At 39.0% G+C, this 14,846-nt stretch overlaps 1 protein-coding gene across 4 annotated transcripts in view; it reads left to right on the top strand.

Moving 5' to 3' along the window:
• TNIK (TRAF2 and NCK interacting kinase) overlaps positions 1 to 14,846 on the top strand; it is a 400,067-nt gene that overhangs the window by 370,094 nt on the left and 15,127 nt on the right. For all 4 annotated transcript variants that reach the window (XM_054479691.2, XM_054479690.2, XM_054479687.2 and 1 more), the window contains 5 exons: positions 3,805 to 3,969; positions 6,076 to 6,187; positions 6,980 to 7,150; positions 8,905 to 9,048; positions 11,663 to 11,797. In XM_054479691.2, coding sequence (XP_054335666.1) covers positions 3,805 to 3,969; positions 6,076 to 6,187; positions 6,980 to 7,150; positions 8,905 to 9,048; positions 11,663 to 11,797 — 727 coding nt within the window. The remainder of the gene's footprint in view (positions 1 to 3,804; positions 3,970 to 6,075; positions 6,188 to 6,979; positions 7,151 to 8,904; positions 9,049 to 11,662; positions 11,798 to 14,846) is intronic.

The following is a 14,846-nucleotide window of genomic DNA, read 5'->3' as shown; positions in this document are numbered from 1 at the left end:
CAACCAGTGGAGAAGAAAAAGAGGGAGAAAATTCCTTCTTCCTCTGCCTTTTGTTTTGTTCAGGCCCCCAGCAGATTAGATGATTCCCATCCAACTTGGAAAGGGCAATCTACTTTACTGAGTCTACCAATTAAATGCTAATTGCATCCAGAAACACTTACAGACACACCAGAAAAAATGTTTAACCTAGGCACCCCATGGTCTAGTCAAGTTGACACATAAAATTAACCATCATCAAACCTTGAGCTGAAAATTACTAAAAGTACATGTTTAAACAAGATAAATACAGGTTAAAGTTTATCCCTGACAAAATAAGAACATAAAATAAAAACTCATTATAATAAGATTTAGCTTATAGGGTGCTATTAGTACAGTTCTCCAAGATGAACTTTAGGAGAACTCACTCAACTTGTCATCTTGTGGAGTGGACTAAATGGTTCTATAAGAACATACCACTCTAACACTCATGATCCTGTCAGATGCACAAATTTCCCCTTGTAGTGCATACCCTTATCCCTGTGGTTCTACCTATCCCTATCCTATAGCCCCACAGGACCACTTTTTACTTGATTCTAGAATACACCACACCAGCTGTGAGCTGCCATTTGTCCATGCTCATCTGCTGGAAGAGGTATTTTGTATTCTCCACTGCTACCCACACTTCACCAAAAGCAGGTCCCTGTTCTCAATCTTCCTTATCTCCTACAAGCCTCTACTGGGACTCCATGGACCTTTGTCCACAGCACCTTCCTGGTATCAGCTGGTATCTTTTCAGCGTTGATCCTCCTCACTGAACCAGAACACTAGCTTGTCATCATGAAGGCTCTTTGGGTTACAATTAATGAGTAAAAGAACCCACTTAATACAGAGTAAGCAAAAAAAAAAAAAAAGAGAAAAAAAGAAGATTTTTTTAAGTGGGGAGAGGGTAAGGTATCAGAAATAGAGTAAAGGAAGATTTAGGGTATTTCATCAAAGGAACCCAAAGGTAAAAGTGAGCTGAGCCTCTTTGAAAGACTGGAACAGACAGGAGCTGAGGCAGCTTCTCACGTGCAGGTCACTGGCTCTCTTGCTGCCCATCTCTCCTTACCCTAATCTCTGCTTTTTTCCACATTTCTCCTTTATTCTTCTCTCTCTTCATAGAGGAGCTTTCTCTCCCTCTGCAGGCCCCTGCTCTCACCTCTCCACTTCCTCCATTGCAAGATACTCGCCACATCCCAGTTCAACTGCCAGCAGAAACTGACCCATGTCTCTCGGGCTTAATATTAAATTCCAGTGGGAATCTGGTCCCTCTTGGCTCAGGCATCCACCCCTGATTCAATCAGCTGTGACCAGGAGTAAGCCCCCTAATACAACAGTGCAGCCCAGAGCACCTGGGCTCTGCCACAAGACAGCTGGGTTCAAACCACTTAGAACCCGTGTCACTCAGGGCAAGATAATTGATGGAATGTCATATATAAAGTGTTTAGCACAGTACTTGGCATGTGTTGGTACACAGAACATCTTTGTGCCAATCCCCACGGGAATGGTGAGAGATAAAGACGAGATATTATTGAGGTTCTGTTAATGAGGTTCTTAAGGCTGTTGCACATCTGTCTTTGTGTTTCCAGTACAGTACTTGGCACACAGAAAGTGTTTAATAAGAAGGTGCTGGTGGAGTGAACAAAAGGGTGATGACTCAGAAGTGGGCAGATTCAGAGCATACTACTGGATTCCTTTGAGCTTCTCACCATCTGAGCCACTTCCCCTTGTTAGCCTCTCTGAGTCTTTCTTTGATAACCAGTGTGTCTGCATCAGTTTTTGGCTTGAGAAAGAGTGCTGCTGACACAAGAGAGGCCAAAAAATTCTAAAGAGATGACATGTGATTTATGCCAAAGAGAAGTTTGGGGAAAATGTTTAAAAGTTTTTCAATATTTGAACAGAAGTTAAAGGAGAAACTGCCCAGTACACATAAAGTAGCGCACAATAGATGTATTAGAACTGAATTTCCTAAATGTCAGTTAGAAAAGGAAATGCTCAACTCTGAGAATAGGCACTAATACACACTACTGATGGCCACTGTGACAAAATGAATCCAGAAAATGTTCCTCTCCAGGACAGCTCATAGTCCAGGAGCAGGTTGCCAAGAAACACAAAGGACACTAGGCTTTCCAGTTATCTCTCAAGCTTCCTGGAAACATCAATTACATGCACCATTACAGGAGCTTGAGAGTCTGTTTCATCTAAACAAGAAAAAAGAAAAAAAGAAGTGCCTCCTTTCACTTCCAGCCAGAGGCAGGTGCAGAGAGCTGTAATTGCAAATCCATGACAAGCTCCAGAAGTAAAAAGCCAGACTGGTGAGATGGTCAAAGAAACAGCATGAAACCTTGCACATGCCAGTAGAATGCTTTACACTTAGTAGGAACTAAAAAATACTGTGTCAATGAATGAATGAAAGAAAAGGCAGAGAGGGAAATCATCACTTAATCAGATCTGCTCTAAGAATCCTCAATGAGCCAGTTGCATAAAAGTTAAAAAGTGCAACACTAGTCAGGCCTACAATGTGGGCACTGGCTTTTGGAAACCAGAGTTGTCTTTTAATCCTGCCTTTCCTCCCTGGGGTTTTTTGGCAGAGACTGTTCTCCAGAGCAATGGCTTCCAAACTTGTTACATCATGTAATCCTGTCAGTAAAAACTGTAGAGCATGCCACCTAATACTGTGTATTTATTCACAAGTCATACATTTTTTTTCTACTGCACTGACATTATATACATTATGAAATACCTTTGGCCGGGCATGGTGGTTCACACCTGTAATCCCAGCACTTTGGGAGGCCAAGGTGGGTGGATCACAAGGTCAGGAGTTCGACACCAGCCTGACCAACATGGTAAAACCCCATCTCTACTAAAAATACAAAAATTAGCCGGGTGTGGTAGCACGTGCCTGTAATCCCAGCTACTCAGGAGGCTGAGGCAGGAGAATTGCTTGAACCTGGGATGCAGAGGTTGCAGTGAGCCAAGATCGCGCCACTGCACTCCAGCCTGGGTGACAGAGCGAGAGTCCATCTCAAAAAAAAAAAAAAAAAGAAAAACCTTTAAATGACGTTAAAAAGGGATAGTAGAGGTGATGTTTCAAATGCTTTGCTAGTTATGATGACTTTATTTTGTTACTGCCTACATCACAAAGCACCATAGTTATTTATTGAGACATAAACATTTATGATAGTTGTAAATCCATATTTTCAAATAGTATTCTAGATCATGTCAATATATTTGGAACTCCTGTCAGATCCGATTAATCATTGTTTTGACCTTGTGAATGACAAAGAGCCCTGTGAGTTAAGTATGGTCTGTGCCCTTTCTTGGAGTACTCCACACACACTGCTTCTTTTCAGCAACATTTTAGGTCATTTATCTGTTGTGTGGGTTTGTTTCATTGTAACCTGGTAATATGATCTGTAAATATATATAAGTGGCAGGTGCATACAGCACAAGTACTACAAAAGAGTTTACAAGTGTGGGCCCTGCTCAGTCCCTCCCTTTTTGTAGCGTCTCCCTCTGTACATGGGACCCCCATGCCATATGTGACCACTGTCTATATGTACCTCATGCAGGAACGTAAGGCTTCAGGCTCAATCCATAAACTAAATATTGGCAAAGCTTAATTTCCTTTTTGTTTTCTTAAGTAAAATAGAAATTTGAATATCACCTTCTCACGCCCTAGTGGGTTGATTTGGAGCCCCGTATGCCTATGCTGTGTGAGGGCTGATGTCACTCTGTGGCCTTTTTCCCCCTCTCTAACTCCTCCCACGTGCTATGCTCCCTCAGACGTCTGGAGAGAAGAAGCGATCTGGCCACAGTGACAGCAATGGCTTTGCTGGCCACATCAACCTCCCTGACCTGGTGCAGCAGAGCCATTCTCCAGCTGGAACCCCGACTGAGGGACTGGGGCGTGTCTCAACCCATTCCCAGGAGATGGACTCTGGGACTGAAGTAGGTGCTGGGCAACAGCTGACATGACAGTTCTGCTGTCCTTCCTGGGGTTCTAAAACCATGATCTCTTCAAGAATGAGGCTTCGCCAAGCTCCTTGAAACTTGTTTGGTTGGTTTCTACTATAGAGCTACTTATGCAGATACTCAAATAGAGAAATCATGGAAGCAGAGCAGTGAAAAGTTATCAGATATCATCTGAACCAATACCTGTTTCTACAGATGAGTGTACTGAGGTTCACAGAGGTTGAATGACTTATCCAAGACACACAGCTGGTTTGTGACAGATCTAAGACCAGAACTGGGACCTCCAGTTCTGATGGAAACTTCAGGCTACACAGATTTCAAGGCCAACAGTTGAGGTTTATATTTGCATTAATTTAGTCAAACTAAGTATGACTTAAGTAAAACAAAGTTTAAATGATTTGTTTATGAAAAATAAAATTTAATAAATAGATAAGTTATTAAAGTGTTCATCTTTCATAAATTCAAAATTGTGTGAGAAGGAAGAAACTAAGCATTACCTTTCCTGTATAGAAACAGTCCCAGTGAAAAGTCTGAATAAACACAGTCTGTAGGTAGTGCCCATAGACGCTGATGACTGACACCAGTTGGATGAGTTCACAGTGTGTGGTCTTGTTTCATTAACAGTCTTGTCAATCACACGTAAGGCCCTAAATGTGTTTATAAAGCACATGTACTATTATTTTTGACATTGTCCACACACTAAGTTTTTATGATGCACCCTTTGAATTCTAAAGTTATAGAGTAGATGAGCTTTGCATACCCCAAGGAAAAGAACACAGTGGTATATTGCAAAGCACAGCATCCTATTGTAATTTCATGCTGTGTGGGCATTTTCTGCCTGAACACCTCTCTTGGTACCAAGGAGGACACCATAAGATTGAACCCTGGTTCAAATTCTGCTGCTGCCCCAGCTCTATGTGGAAATGTTAGTGCCTGCCCTACCTCTTTCACAGACATCTTCCACAGATCAAAAAAGAACATGTACGTGAAAGTGTTCTATTTGGTAGGGGAAATTCAACCTTGAGGAGGATGAAATGGTTTTGATTTCATAGGATGGAGAGAAAATCTTGAATTAAATCAGATTAGATCTTTGTGGTTTTCTCCTTATATGTTTAGAGGTCTTGGATGGTGGTTTTATTTTTAAATAAAAACCTAACAGTAAAACTAAAGTGAAACAACCTTTAGTTAAAGATATTTATCCAAAAAAGATGTGCTTATTATGTTGAATACAGATGTGTTTGTGATGTTAAAGGACAAGAATAGAAGAAATGGACATGACAGACATTGCAGCTTATTCAGCAAAACTCAAATTTAGAATATTGTGACATGAAACCCTGATATTGAGTTTACTGTTCCCTCATCTCCTTCTGACATCATGTTTTCATGGTGCCATTCAAGCCCAAGATTCATTTTTTAAAGTAAGCCTTCAAGGTACATTGCCCACAAACCTAATACCCTCATGAAGTCCCTAAATAAGGATGTAATTATTCTTTTAAGGAAACTATCATGGGAAGGAAATATCTTCAATTCCAGCATAAAATCTTCCCTGAATTAAGGATTTTAAAGCTTTTGGAGCCAACACCAATTCACTTGCATCGCCAGGCCAGAGTAGAAGGGCTCAAAGCTCTCCTCCCCAAGAGAAAGCCCCTTGGTTTGACTCTGTTCAGGATAAAGTACTGCTGTGTAGGCTTCCTTACTTAGTTTATTGCCAATTGTGTCAGCTTTTCATATTGATCAAGTAGTCAATATAGGAGATTGCTTTTACTGAAAGGGAGAGGTAAGCTCTGTCACCACAGTGATCTTACAGATTTTAAGGTGCCACATGTGGTCCAAAATGTAATTTTCTCACTATAATTCTTGCAGTCTGATAATTAATGAAGTCCTACAAATGCACAATGGCTAGTGAGTAATCAATACCAGAAGAAGCTGGAGACAGGCACGCACTGACTAGAGCGCTAGAATGTGAACACCTGAATACCTTGAAGAATCTGTGATCATTTTACAGCCCAAGCACTGTATTGTTAGCATTGTTATTCCTGCAGTATTTATCTGCTCTTCTTAATCTTCTTGCTTATTGATTAGTATGGCATGGGGAGCAGCACCAAAGCCTCCTTCACCCCCTTTGTGGACCCCAGAGTATACCAGACGTCTCCCACTGATGAAGATGAAGAGGATGAGGAATCATCAGCTGCAGGTAAGCAACAAGGGCCCAGTGTTTAAAAAACAGCTTCATCTTCCTTTCTGGTATGACCTGATAAGGAAATTAATCCTCAGTTCAGTAGTTAAGCTGATTACTGCTTAGGTCCTATCTTAAAAGGAAGACTTTTTAAAATTATTATTTCTGTAGAACTCCTAAAACAAATGTATTACTTTCCATTTTTTTTTCCATCTCTTCTATTTCGTTTCTGGTAGACCCAGGGGTACATAGGGACCCTAGGAAAAGCTGTTCCTCAGTGATCTCTGAACATAACTAAATGTTTCCCGAAAACAATTTCTGGGTACAATGTCTTACACACATTAGGCACTTAATAAGTGCATGGTACATTGTGTTCAGTTCTAGGTGTGTGCTTCCCACCACAAAGATCGGGCTGATTTAAAGGAGAGTCTTGCTTTCTAATCTTCAAGTAATTAATCATCAAAGTCAGCTTACAATAGTTTTTCAACTGATAAACTGGAATTTTAAAAAGCAGATCTTTTTTGCCTATATTACAAGAGTGGGGATGGTGTATTTAGTTTGGGACTTTCTAGACTCTGCAAGTAGTGTCTATAAGCCTGTTTTGCTAATGAATAAAAGATTGCTTTGATGAATGACTTAGATTTTATTCTACTAAAACAAAAAAAAAGTGTAAAATAAGGAGAGTTTCAGAGTTTCCTTGCCTTTACTATAATTCAAACCAAACAAGGAGAAATCATAGTGTTTTGAAGCCCCATCTCCATGGGTTATCTTTTAAGATGTCACTGACTTCTCTGATTCTTTTTCTCAAAGCTCTGTTTACTAGCGAACTTCTTAGGCAAGAACAGGCCAAACTCAATGAAGCAAGAAAGATTTCGGTGGTAAATGTAAACCCAACCAACATTCGGCCTCATAGCGACACACCAGAAATCAGAAAATACAAGAAACGATTCAACTCAGAAATACTTTGTGCAGCTCTGTGGGGTACGTTGGTGCTTTTTTTTAATAATCACTCATTAATGAACTGACCCTCAAACATTAAAGCCTGTGGATCTTGTCATCAAAAGAACACTGGTTGAATGAATCCTGGGTATTAGTGACCTAACTTGGGACTATCTTGACCTCAGGAGAGACCAAAAGGAGTTTGAGTTTTATATGTAGAAATAGCTGATACCCTACTAGCCAGGATGACGAGATTTGATTCAGAGCAACCTTGTCACACAATAGTGATAGGCTAAAGCCAACAAGAGAACTAGCTAGAACTTAATACATTGAGTGGGCAAGGCAAAGCCTATAATCTGATCAATCAGAGGCAATTTGTGTCTGGCACTTTGTGATATACCCCATGTTCATTCTCCATGATCCATACCACATCCTGCAAGGGGAATATGAGCATAAATAATGGCATAAATCTTTATTTCAAGCTGAAAATCAGCCCAGAGTATTTTGTGAATTACTAAAGGTCATAACCCTAGCAATAACAAGATAAAACTTGAAAAGAACAACAAATAATTTAATGAACTTTCCCTTTTAGTTTAAAATATCAATCTGCATTTCTCGTGAAAAACATCTGCAGGTTTTAGCTGACCTCAAACTCAGGAGACGCATGATGAGATTCTATCAAAGTCTTGGTCTGTGTTACTATAAACATCTCGTACAGATTAAGGAAGGACATGTCCCCTATGTACTCACTGAAAATACTAGGCTTGGATTGGGGAACCATAATTTTAAAAGGCTGAAAGCATTTGAGATGTTAGCAGGGAAGAATGTGAAGCCTAGGAAACATTTCATGATAGAGGCTCTGTCCTCTAGAGAAGAGACAGAAGAGAACAAGATAGCCATATTTAATACTGAAAGGATTAATATATGGACAAAAAAGCAGACATTTGTGTTGATCAGAAGATAGAAGTACAAGACGTAAGAGAAGTTAGAGAGTTACATGTTCATGAATAAAGTACACTGCACAATGAGCCTCTCAATGTGTGTGTGTGTTGAGGGGTGGATGATAAATTTCCCTAGCAATAAATTTTTAGGATTACAACTACCCAGACAAAGCCACTTATGTGCCTGTGCTTCTGTAATAGGGATTACTGCATGGGTGTTGGGCTGAACTAGATTTAGAGACCTGAGAAGTCCCTTAAAGTGAGTATGTCTGTGACTCTCCAGCTATTAACACTTCTCTTGAATGGGTTTATCATTTCCCTAAAAAAGAGCAAAAACTTGAGGGTATGGGGCATAAGATAGTTACATTTTGATTCAAGAAGGAGGAAGGGCCTTTCTTCCATTGGAGTACGGAAATAGAAATTCCACTGTATATTGAAGGTGGGTAGGCTAGAGACCACTGCATAGGGGTGGGGGTGAACCTTGGGGAAGAAGATAAATGATTTATAGGGAGAGCCAAGAAAGAAGTGGTTTTTCCAGGAAGGGAATAAAGGAAAATTATGCTAGCTTCCCATCTGTGCCTAAGGCTCCTATTGACAAAGACTCTCTGCATTAGGTAGTAAATAACTAGATGTATGAATGCTGCTAACTTTATAAAAGAAAACTGTAATTTCATTACCAGAAGTACAATGATTTAATTATTATGTCAGAGCTTCTACACTCATTAGTTTATATTTACCTACTTGCCCATTAGTGTATATTTACAAGTCACAGTTTCTTAAATTTTATAGGGACTCTCAATGCAGAAGATCAAAGTTCGTGAAAAGTCAGTCTTAAGGTGCTTCTTAAATTTACAGGTGTAAACCTTCTGGTGGGGACTGAAAATGGCCTGATGCTTTTGGACCGAAGTGGGCAAGGCAAAGTCTATAATCTGATCAACCGGAGGCGATTTCAGCAGATGGATGTGCTAGAGGGACTAAATGTCCTTGTGACAATTTCAGGTATGTTACTAAGATGATGAGTCCCCCAGGTCCATACAGCGGGAAAGTGATCCACCTCATTTCTGCAGAAACAGTTAGTTCTGCCCTTCCCAGCTAACGAACGACACAATAAAGTATAGCAGTATAGCCAGAGTGAGGTTGCCCACATTTTGTAACACTGGGAATTCTGACCTCCAAAAAGAAGTCTCTCACCTCTGCATTAAATCTGAATTAGGCAGAGACACACCACAAAGGCTATATATTTATAGCTCTTTACCTTTGTCAGGACTCAGCAAGGATCTTCAGATGTTTTTAAGGTTTCTGCACTCCAGTTATTACCACATACGGACAGAATATCAAAATGCAGGCTTCCAAGAGGGACATTTAGTAAGCAGAAATTTATTGGTCTCTTCCCTCAAAAATTCTCTTGCTTATAGCCCACTGATGTTTTGGCAGGTGCAGCTGGCACACTGGGTGATCAAGTCTACAAAAAGATTTGAGTGTGGGAATCATTACTGCTATGCTCTGTAGCTTCCTGATTCCCAAAAAGAGCCTTAAATAGGAAAAAAAAAAAAAAAAAAAAAAAGATGGAGACTAAAGTGAAGGCCTTGTAACAAGTTAAAAATGCAACCTAAAAGAGGGTAGTTTTGTTGAAAGTTTTTTTTCTTTTTGGTATTTGAAGGAGTTTATTTAACGAGTAACACCCATCACTTCCCCTCTCTTTCCATCTAGTATGGAACCAACTTGCTACTGCACTTTATAATCACCTGGGGAGATGTGAAAATCTAGGCTGCACCCCCAGACCACAGTCAGAATCTCTGGGGGTGGGGTTTAGGCATCAGGAGCGTTCATAGTTTCTGATGTGTTTCCATTGTACAGCCAAGTTTGAGAACATAGATTTATGCTCAGCCATTGTTTCACGAAGAGACAACACAGGGATGCTGGTTTGAACTTTCCTCAAAGTTCAGCTATACTTCCATTTTGACAAAATGCTTTTGCTTATCACTAAACTTCCTCTTTCTTTTACCTTTCCACTGAATGCTCAGTTTCATCTCTTTTTATTCTCCCCAAATAAGGTTAACCAGGTAAATTCCTTTTGTATTACCATTTGAGTTTAATCCCATGTAGTCTTGTTCTGGTGAACTGCTTTCCTAATTGCTATACTACCAAATCAAAATGAAAACTGCGTATCTGCCAGTCAGCTACCAAAAGGGGAAATGCAACCAGAAAATTCATTCAGACTTCATTATGTTGTTAGTGGCATATCTTCATTCTTAACAGTGTAAGCATTTCCTTTTCTCATGAGGCACAGATAGGGAAAGGAGAAAATGAAAATAGGAGCAAAAGATTCTTGAACTAACCTTGGATTCATATTGGCATAGAAAGGAGGAAACACTGGCTCTCGTGTCCATCCTAGCTACTGTGATCAATGGGGATTCTAGGCCTTTGGTTACAAAATTGAATACTGACCACACCATGATTCCCTTAGTTTAGGTGATGAATGCACTCTCCTGTCAAATGCATGTGTAATGCTTTACTAAGTTCTCTTCTGCTGGTATATATTCATCTATAAAATATAAAACATTTTTTTGGGAGAGGCCGAGGTGGGCGGATCATTTGAGGTCAGGAATTCCAGACCAGCCTGGCCAACATGGTGAAACCCCATCTCTACTCAAAATACAAAAATTAGCTGAGCGTGCTGGGGGTGGCACCTGTAATCCTAGCTACTTGGGAGGCTGAGGCAGGAGAATCGCTTGAACCCAGGAGGCAGAGGTTGCAGTGAGCCGAGATCATGCCACTAGACTCCGGCCTTGGCGACAAAAGTGAAACTCTTGTCTCAAAAAAATAAATAAATAAAACATTTTTAAAGCCTAAGATAAAGAAAAATAAGTATCCAAAAAATACAACCCATAGAGCTAAATTTATCATTAGTTAGGAAGAGTCATCCCAATGGACATTTTATCTGGTGCAAATAATCTAATGGACTATATCAAGTTTTGCTATTTGTGTACTCTTCAATATTGTCTAGATATTTTATCATCCTATGAATTCTTTATTCCAAGATCACTTTACCAAAGGGAACTTTAAGTTTTCAAGTTTGCATCCTTTTTTTCCTTTTCTATTTTTGTTCAGTATTCCTTTCAGTGACTTCAGCACCATAAACCTGCCCAGTATAATTTTCTGAACCCATATTATCCTCTTGTTTGTTATTAGGTTATATGGTGAAGGAAAGGCAGGTGCCAAAATGCCCAGTTGCCAACACTTCTTCATGTGATTGATCTAGAATGTTCTGGAACCCTGATCAACCACTCTGTTGAAGAGTTAGCTCTTACTAAGTTCAGCAGACACTGCTTTGCATTGGGAAGAGAGAGTAAGAGCAGCATGCTCAAATAAGAAACCACCTGAAGATAAAAGACATTGTAATTTTGCGATGTGTCTAAAACACTTAGAGCTATTTTAACCATAAGTTCTGGCAGAAACACCATTTTAATGACAAAGTGCTGGGGACACTGGTTATTATGCCTTCATACACACACACACATAAATAAAATAAATTAGAAATAAATGGAGATGGGGAAGGAAAGAGTGAGAGCTGTCACAGCGATTTGAAATTAAACCTCTATTATTTCAACAGGAAAGAAGAATAAGCTACGAGTTTACTATCTTTCATGGTTAAGAAACAGAATACTACATAATGACCCAGAAGTAGAAAAGAAACAAGGCTGGATCACTGTTGGGGACTTGGAAGGCTGTATACATTATAAAGTTGGTAAGTCTGAAGACATGGAATTATAAGTTTGGTCTGTTTACTCAATCAGACTTATTTAGTTAGGTTTCACCTAGTTTTTTCTATCAGATTGATGATGCATGTGTGACCAGCTTCAGATGTTGCTGGAACCTTCAGCATTATTTATATTTTTTAAAAGCCAGATTGATGAAATTGAAAGAGTGCATTCAGAATAAAGTCCTAGGCTCCAGTTTGAACATTTTTATCTACCTTCTTCCAAAGACTCATTAAAATGACAAGAAAAGAATAAAAATGCCATAAGCCTATGAGGACAAGAGAAGAGAAGAAATGTCAGTAAAATTGAAAGAGTAGCTGAGTGACTGGAAAAAGACCTAGAATACCAGGAAATTCTGAATTCTGAATCTGCAATGAGGAAAATGATCAAAATCAATCCAACAGAACCTGGAAAGGCCCAGGAACTAAGGCCCCAGGGGAATCTGAGGTGGAAGTGGAGGTGTAAGGTGGGACTGAAAATAGAATTGTTAGAAAACTCATGAGCAGCAAGTCTTCTAGAACCCAGTCTCCACCTCTGAGTAGTTAGGCCACTACCTTCCTCTGCTGCAACAGAAGATGAAAGGTTTGCACAGTCAATCTGATGCTGGGAATACTTGTGAAAACACACACACATACACATCCCTCTAACCCCTATTTAGTTCCCAAATAGCCATGCTTATACTCCCTGGGAAGAGAATGTAAGAAATGTCTTTGGAGAAACTAAATGGCCAGAAATAAAAGATGTATAGGTACTAACATTTGAAGTGCCATGAAAAAAGCTTTCTGCTTAACTACCCTAAAGATAAGCCTGTCTATACCAAGGAGTGGAGAAATTCACAAATATAAAGGAAACCTAAACAACAGAAAGAAAGGACATTAGAAGAAACAGGGATAATGAGGAGTGGAAGAAAATGTAAAAGAAAGAAAGGAAGGAAGCAAGAAACTATAATAGCTTTACAGAGATTAGAAAACTTCTTTCTATAAAACAAGAAAAGGGCTGTTTAAAAAAAAAAAAAGGGTAGAACAAAGTAGGGGAAAGTCATTTAAAGACCAAGAAAAAATTTTGCAAACTAAAATGTATTGGCAGAAATAAAAAATGTAATAAAAGTGTTAGAAGATAAGGAATTCTCATAAAGAGTAGAACAAAAAGCAAAGCAGAGAAAATATAAGAAAATAAAAAGATCAGTCCAAGTGGTTCAAAATCTAAGTAATAAGAGTTTTAGAAAATATGAAATGAAAGTATTGAAGAAAGAATATAAGAAAGGTATCTAGAACTAAAAGCCTTGAAATCCCATATTAAAAGGATTCACTGAGTGTCCAGGATACTGAATGAAAGAAAGACTCACAAAAAGACATATCAACATGATATATCAATACCTGGGAAATGAGAAGGTCCTCAAAACTGGCAAAGCTGTCACAATATAAGTAAATAAATAACAGTTTACATACAATAGACCCAGAATAAGTGTGGCCTGGGACGTCTCAGCAGCAATATAGAAGCTTAAAAGACAATACAGCAAGGCCTTCCAAATTCCCAACAGAATTATTTCCAACTAGTATTTTATAGCCCTCCTGTGTTAAGGGTTAAGGAGATATATATATATATATATGTGTGTGTGTGTGAGTGTGTGTGTGTATACACATATACATACATATATACACATACATATGTATATATATGTGTGTATATACATATAGAGAGAGAGAGATTATGAGGAATTATTTCACATGACTATACTATAGAGGCTGAAAAGTCTCAAGATTTTCAGTCAACAAGCTGATTCAGACCCAAGAGAGCCAAAGTTTTAAGTCCAGTTCAAATCTGAAGGCCTGAGAACCAGGAGAGCTGATGGTGTTGTTCCACTATGAGCACTGGTAGGCTCAAGACCCAAGAAATGTTGATGCTTCAGTCCAAGTCTGAAGGCCAGAAAAGACTGATGTCCTAGCTCAACCAAGCAGGAAGACTCAGCCTTTTTGTTCTAGTCTGGTCTCCAGATGATTGCATAAGGCCCACCCACATTGGGGAGGGCAGTCTACTTTATCACACACGATTTACTCCTGTCTCAAAAATTTACCTTTCATGCACCATTTCTCAGGAAGCAACTGAAGGATGTGTTCCACCAAAATAAATAACTAAACCTGGTAGTCCAGGAAGATGAAGAAAATACCCAGAATGATGGTGAAGGGAACCTGGGGTGACAAGTCTGCCACAGGCCTAGAAAGAAATAAGTCCTGGCAGAGTGGGACAATGCAGGGTTCCAGGAAAGATGCCTCCAAGAAAAATAAAATGGTATAAATAGATGACCTGCTGCGTTTGACCATGTTGAAGGGCATTTATTAGCAGAAAGTTGACATGTGCTTAGAGATAGATACATAGAAAACAAGTATAAAAAAAAAGGGGAAACAAGAAAGGAAATGTAACCATGGTATACTACATACCTCAATCATGAACAATAATAATTTTAACACTCAATATTGATTTAACCAAAAATTTAAAATATAGCTATATTTAGAGTTTACAGAAGTAAATCATGTGTGCATACGTATAAGAAAGAGAAGAAGCTAGAGAGAGAAGGAAATGATGTAAGAAAGTAAATCCTTTCCATACTACAAAGTCAGTAAATAATGTCTGTGACTGAAAAAAACAAATCAAGAAATAACATTATAATCATGTTATTTAGAAATCTGGAAACAAATTGCTGAAAGAAGTAGTTGAAAGAGTTGCAAGTGGTTGTTTTTAGGGAGCAGGAAGCAGCAGGGAGGCAGGGACTTGGTTTTCATAAGCCCTGTAGAGTTATTTGGCTTTTTAAAATAGGTACCTGTAAGACTTGTTCAATCCATAGCTGATAAAAATAAGAAAATGTGTGGAGGCTTTTAAAATGTGTACTAGATAAAATACATTAATTATTTAACATAAAGAATGACAATAAAGGAGTGGCGGAGGAACATTAGACACCTTCAGTTCAAAGGAGTCCATGATGTGGTCTCAGAAAAGTATGAGACACATTGAAATTTTAACCAGTCAAGTGGGTCCAAT

This window comes from Pongo pygmaeus, chromosome 2, assembly GCF_028885625.2.
Source record: "Pongo pygmaeus isolate AG05252 chromosome 2, NHGRI_mPonPyg2-v2.0_pri, whole genome shotgun sequence".
Lineage (NCBI taxonomy): Eukaryota > Metazoa > Chordata > Mammalia > Primates > Hominidae > Pongo > Pongo pygmaeus.
Note: the sequence above shows the minus strand (reverse complement) of the source record. Positions and strands in the feature narration are given on the sequence as shown.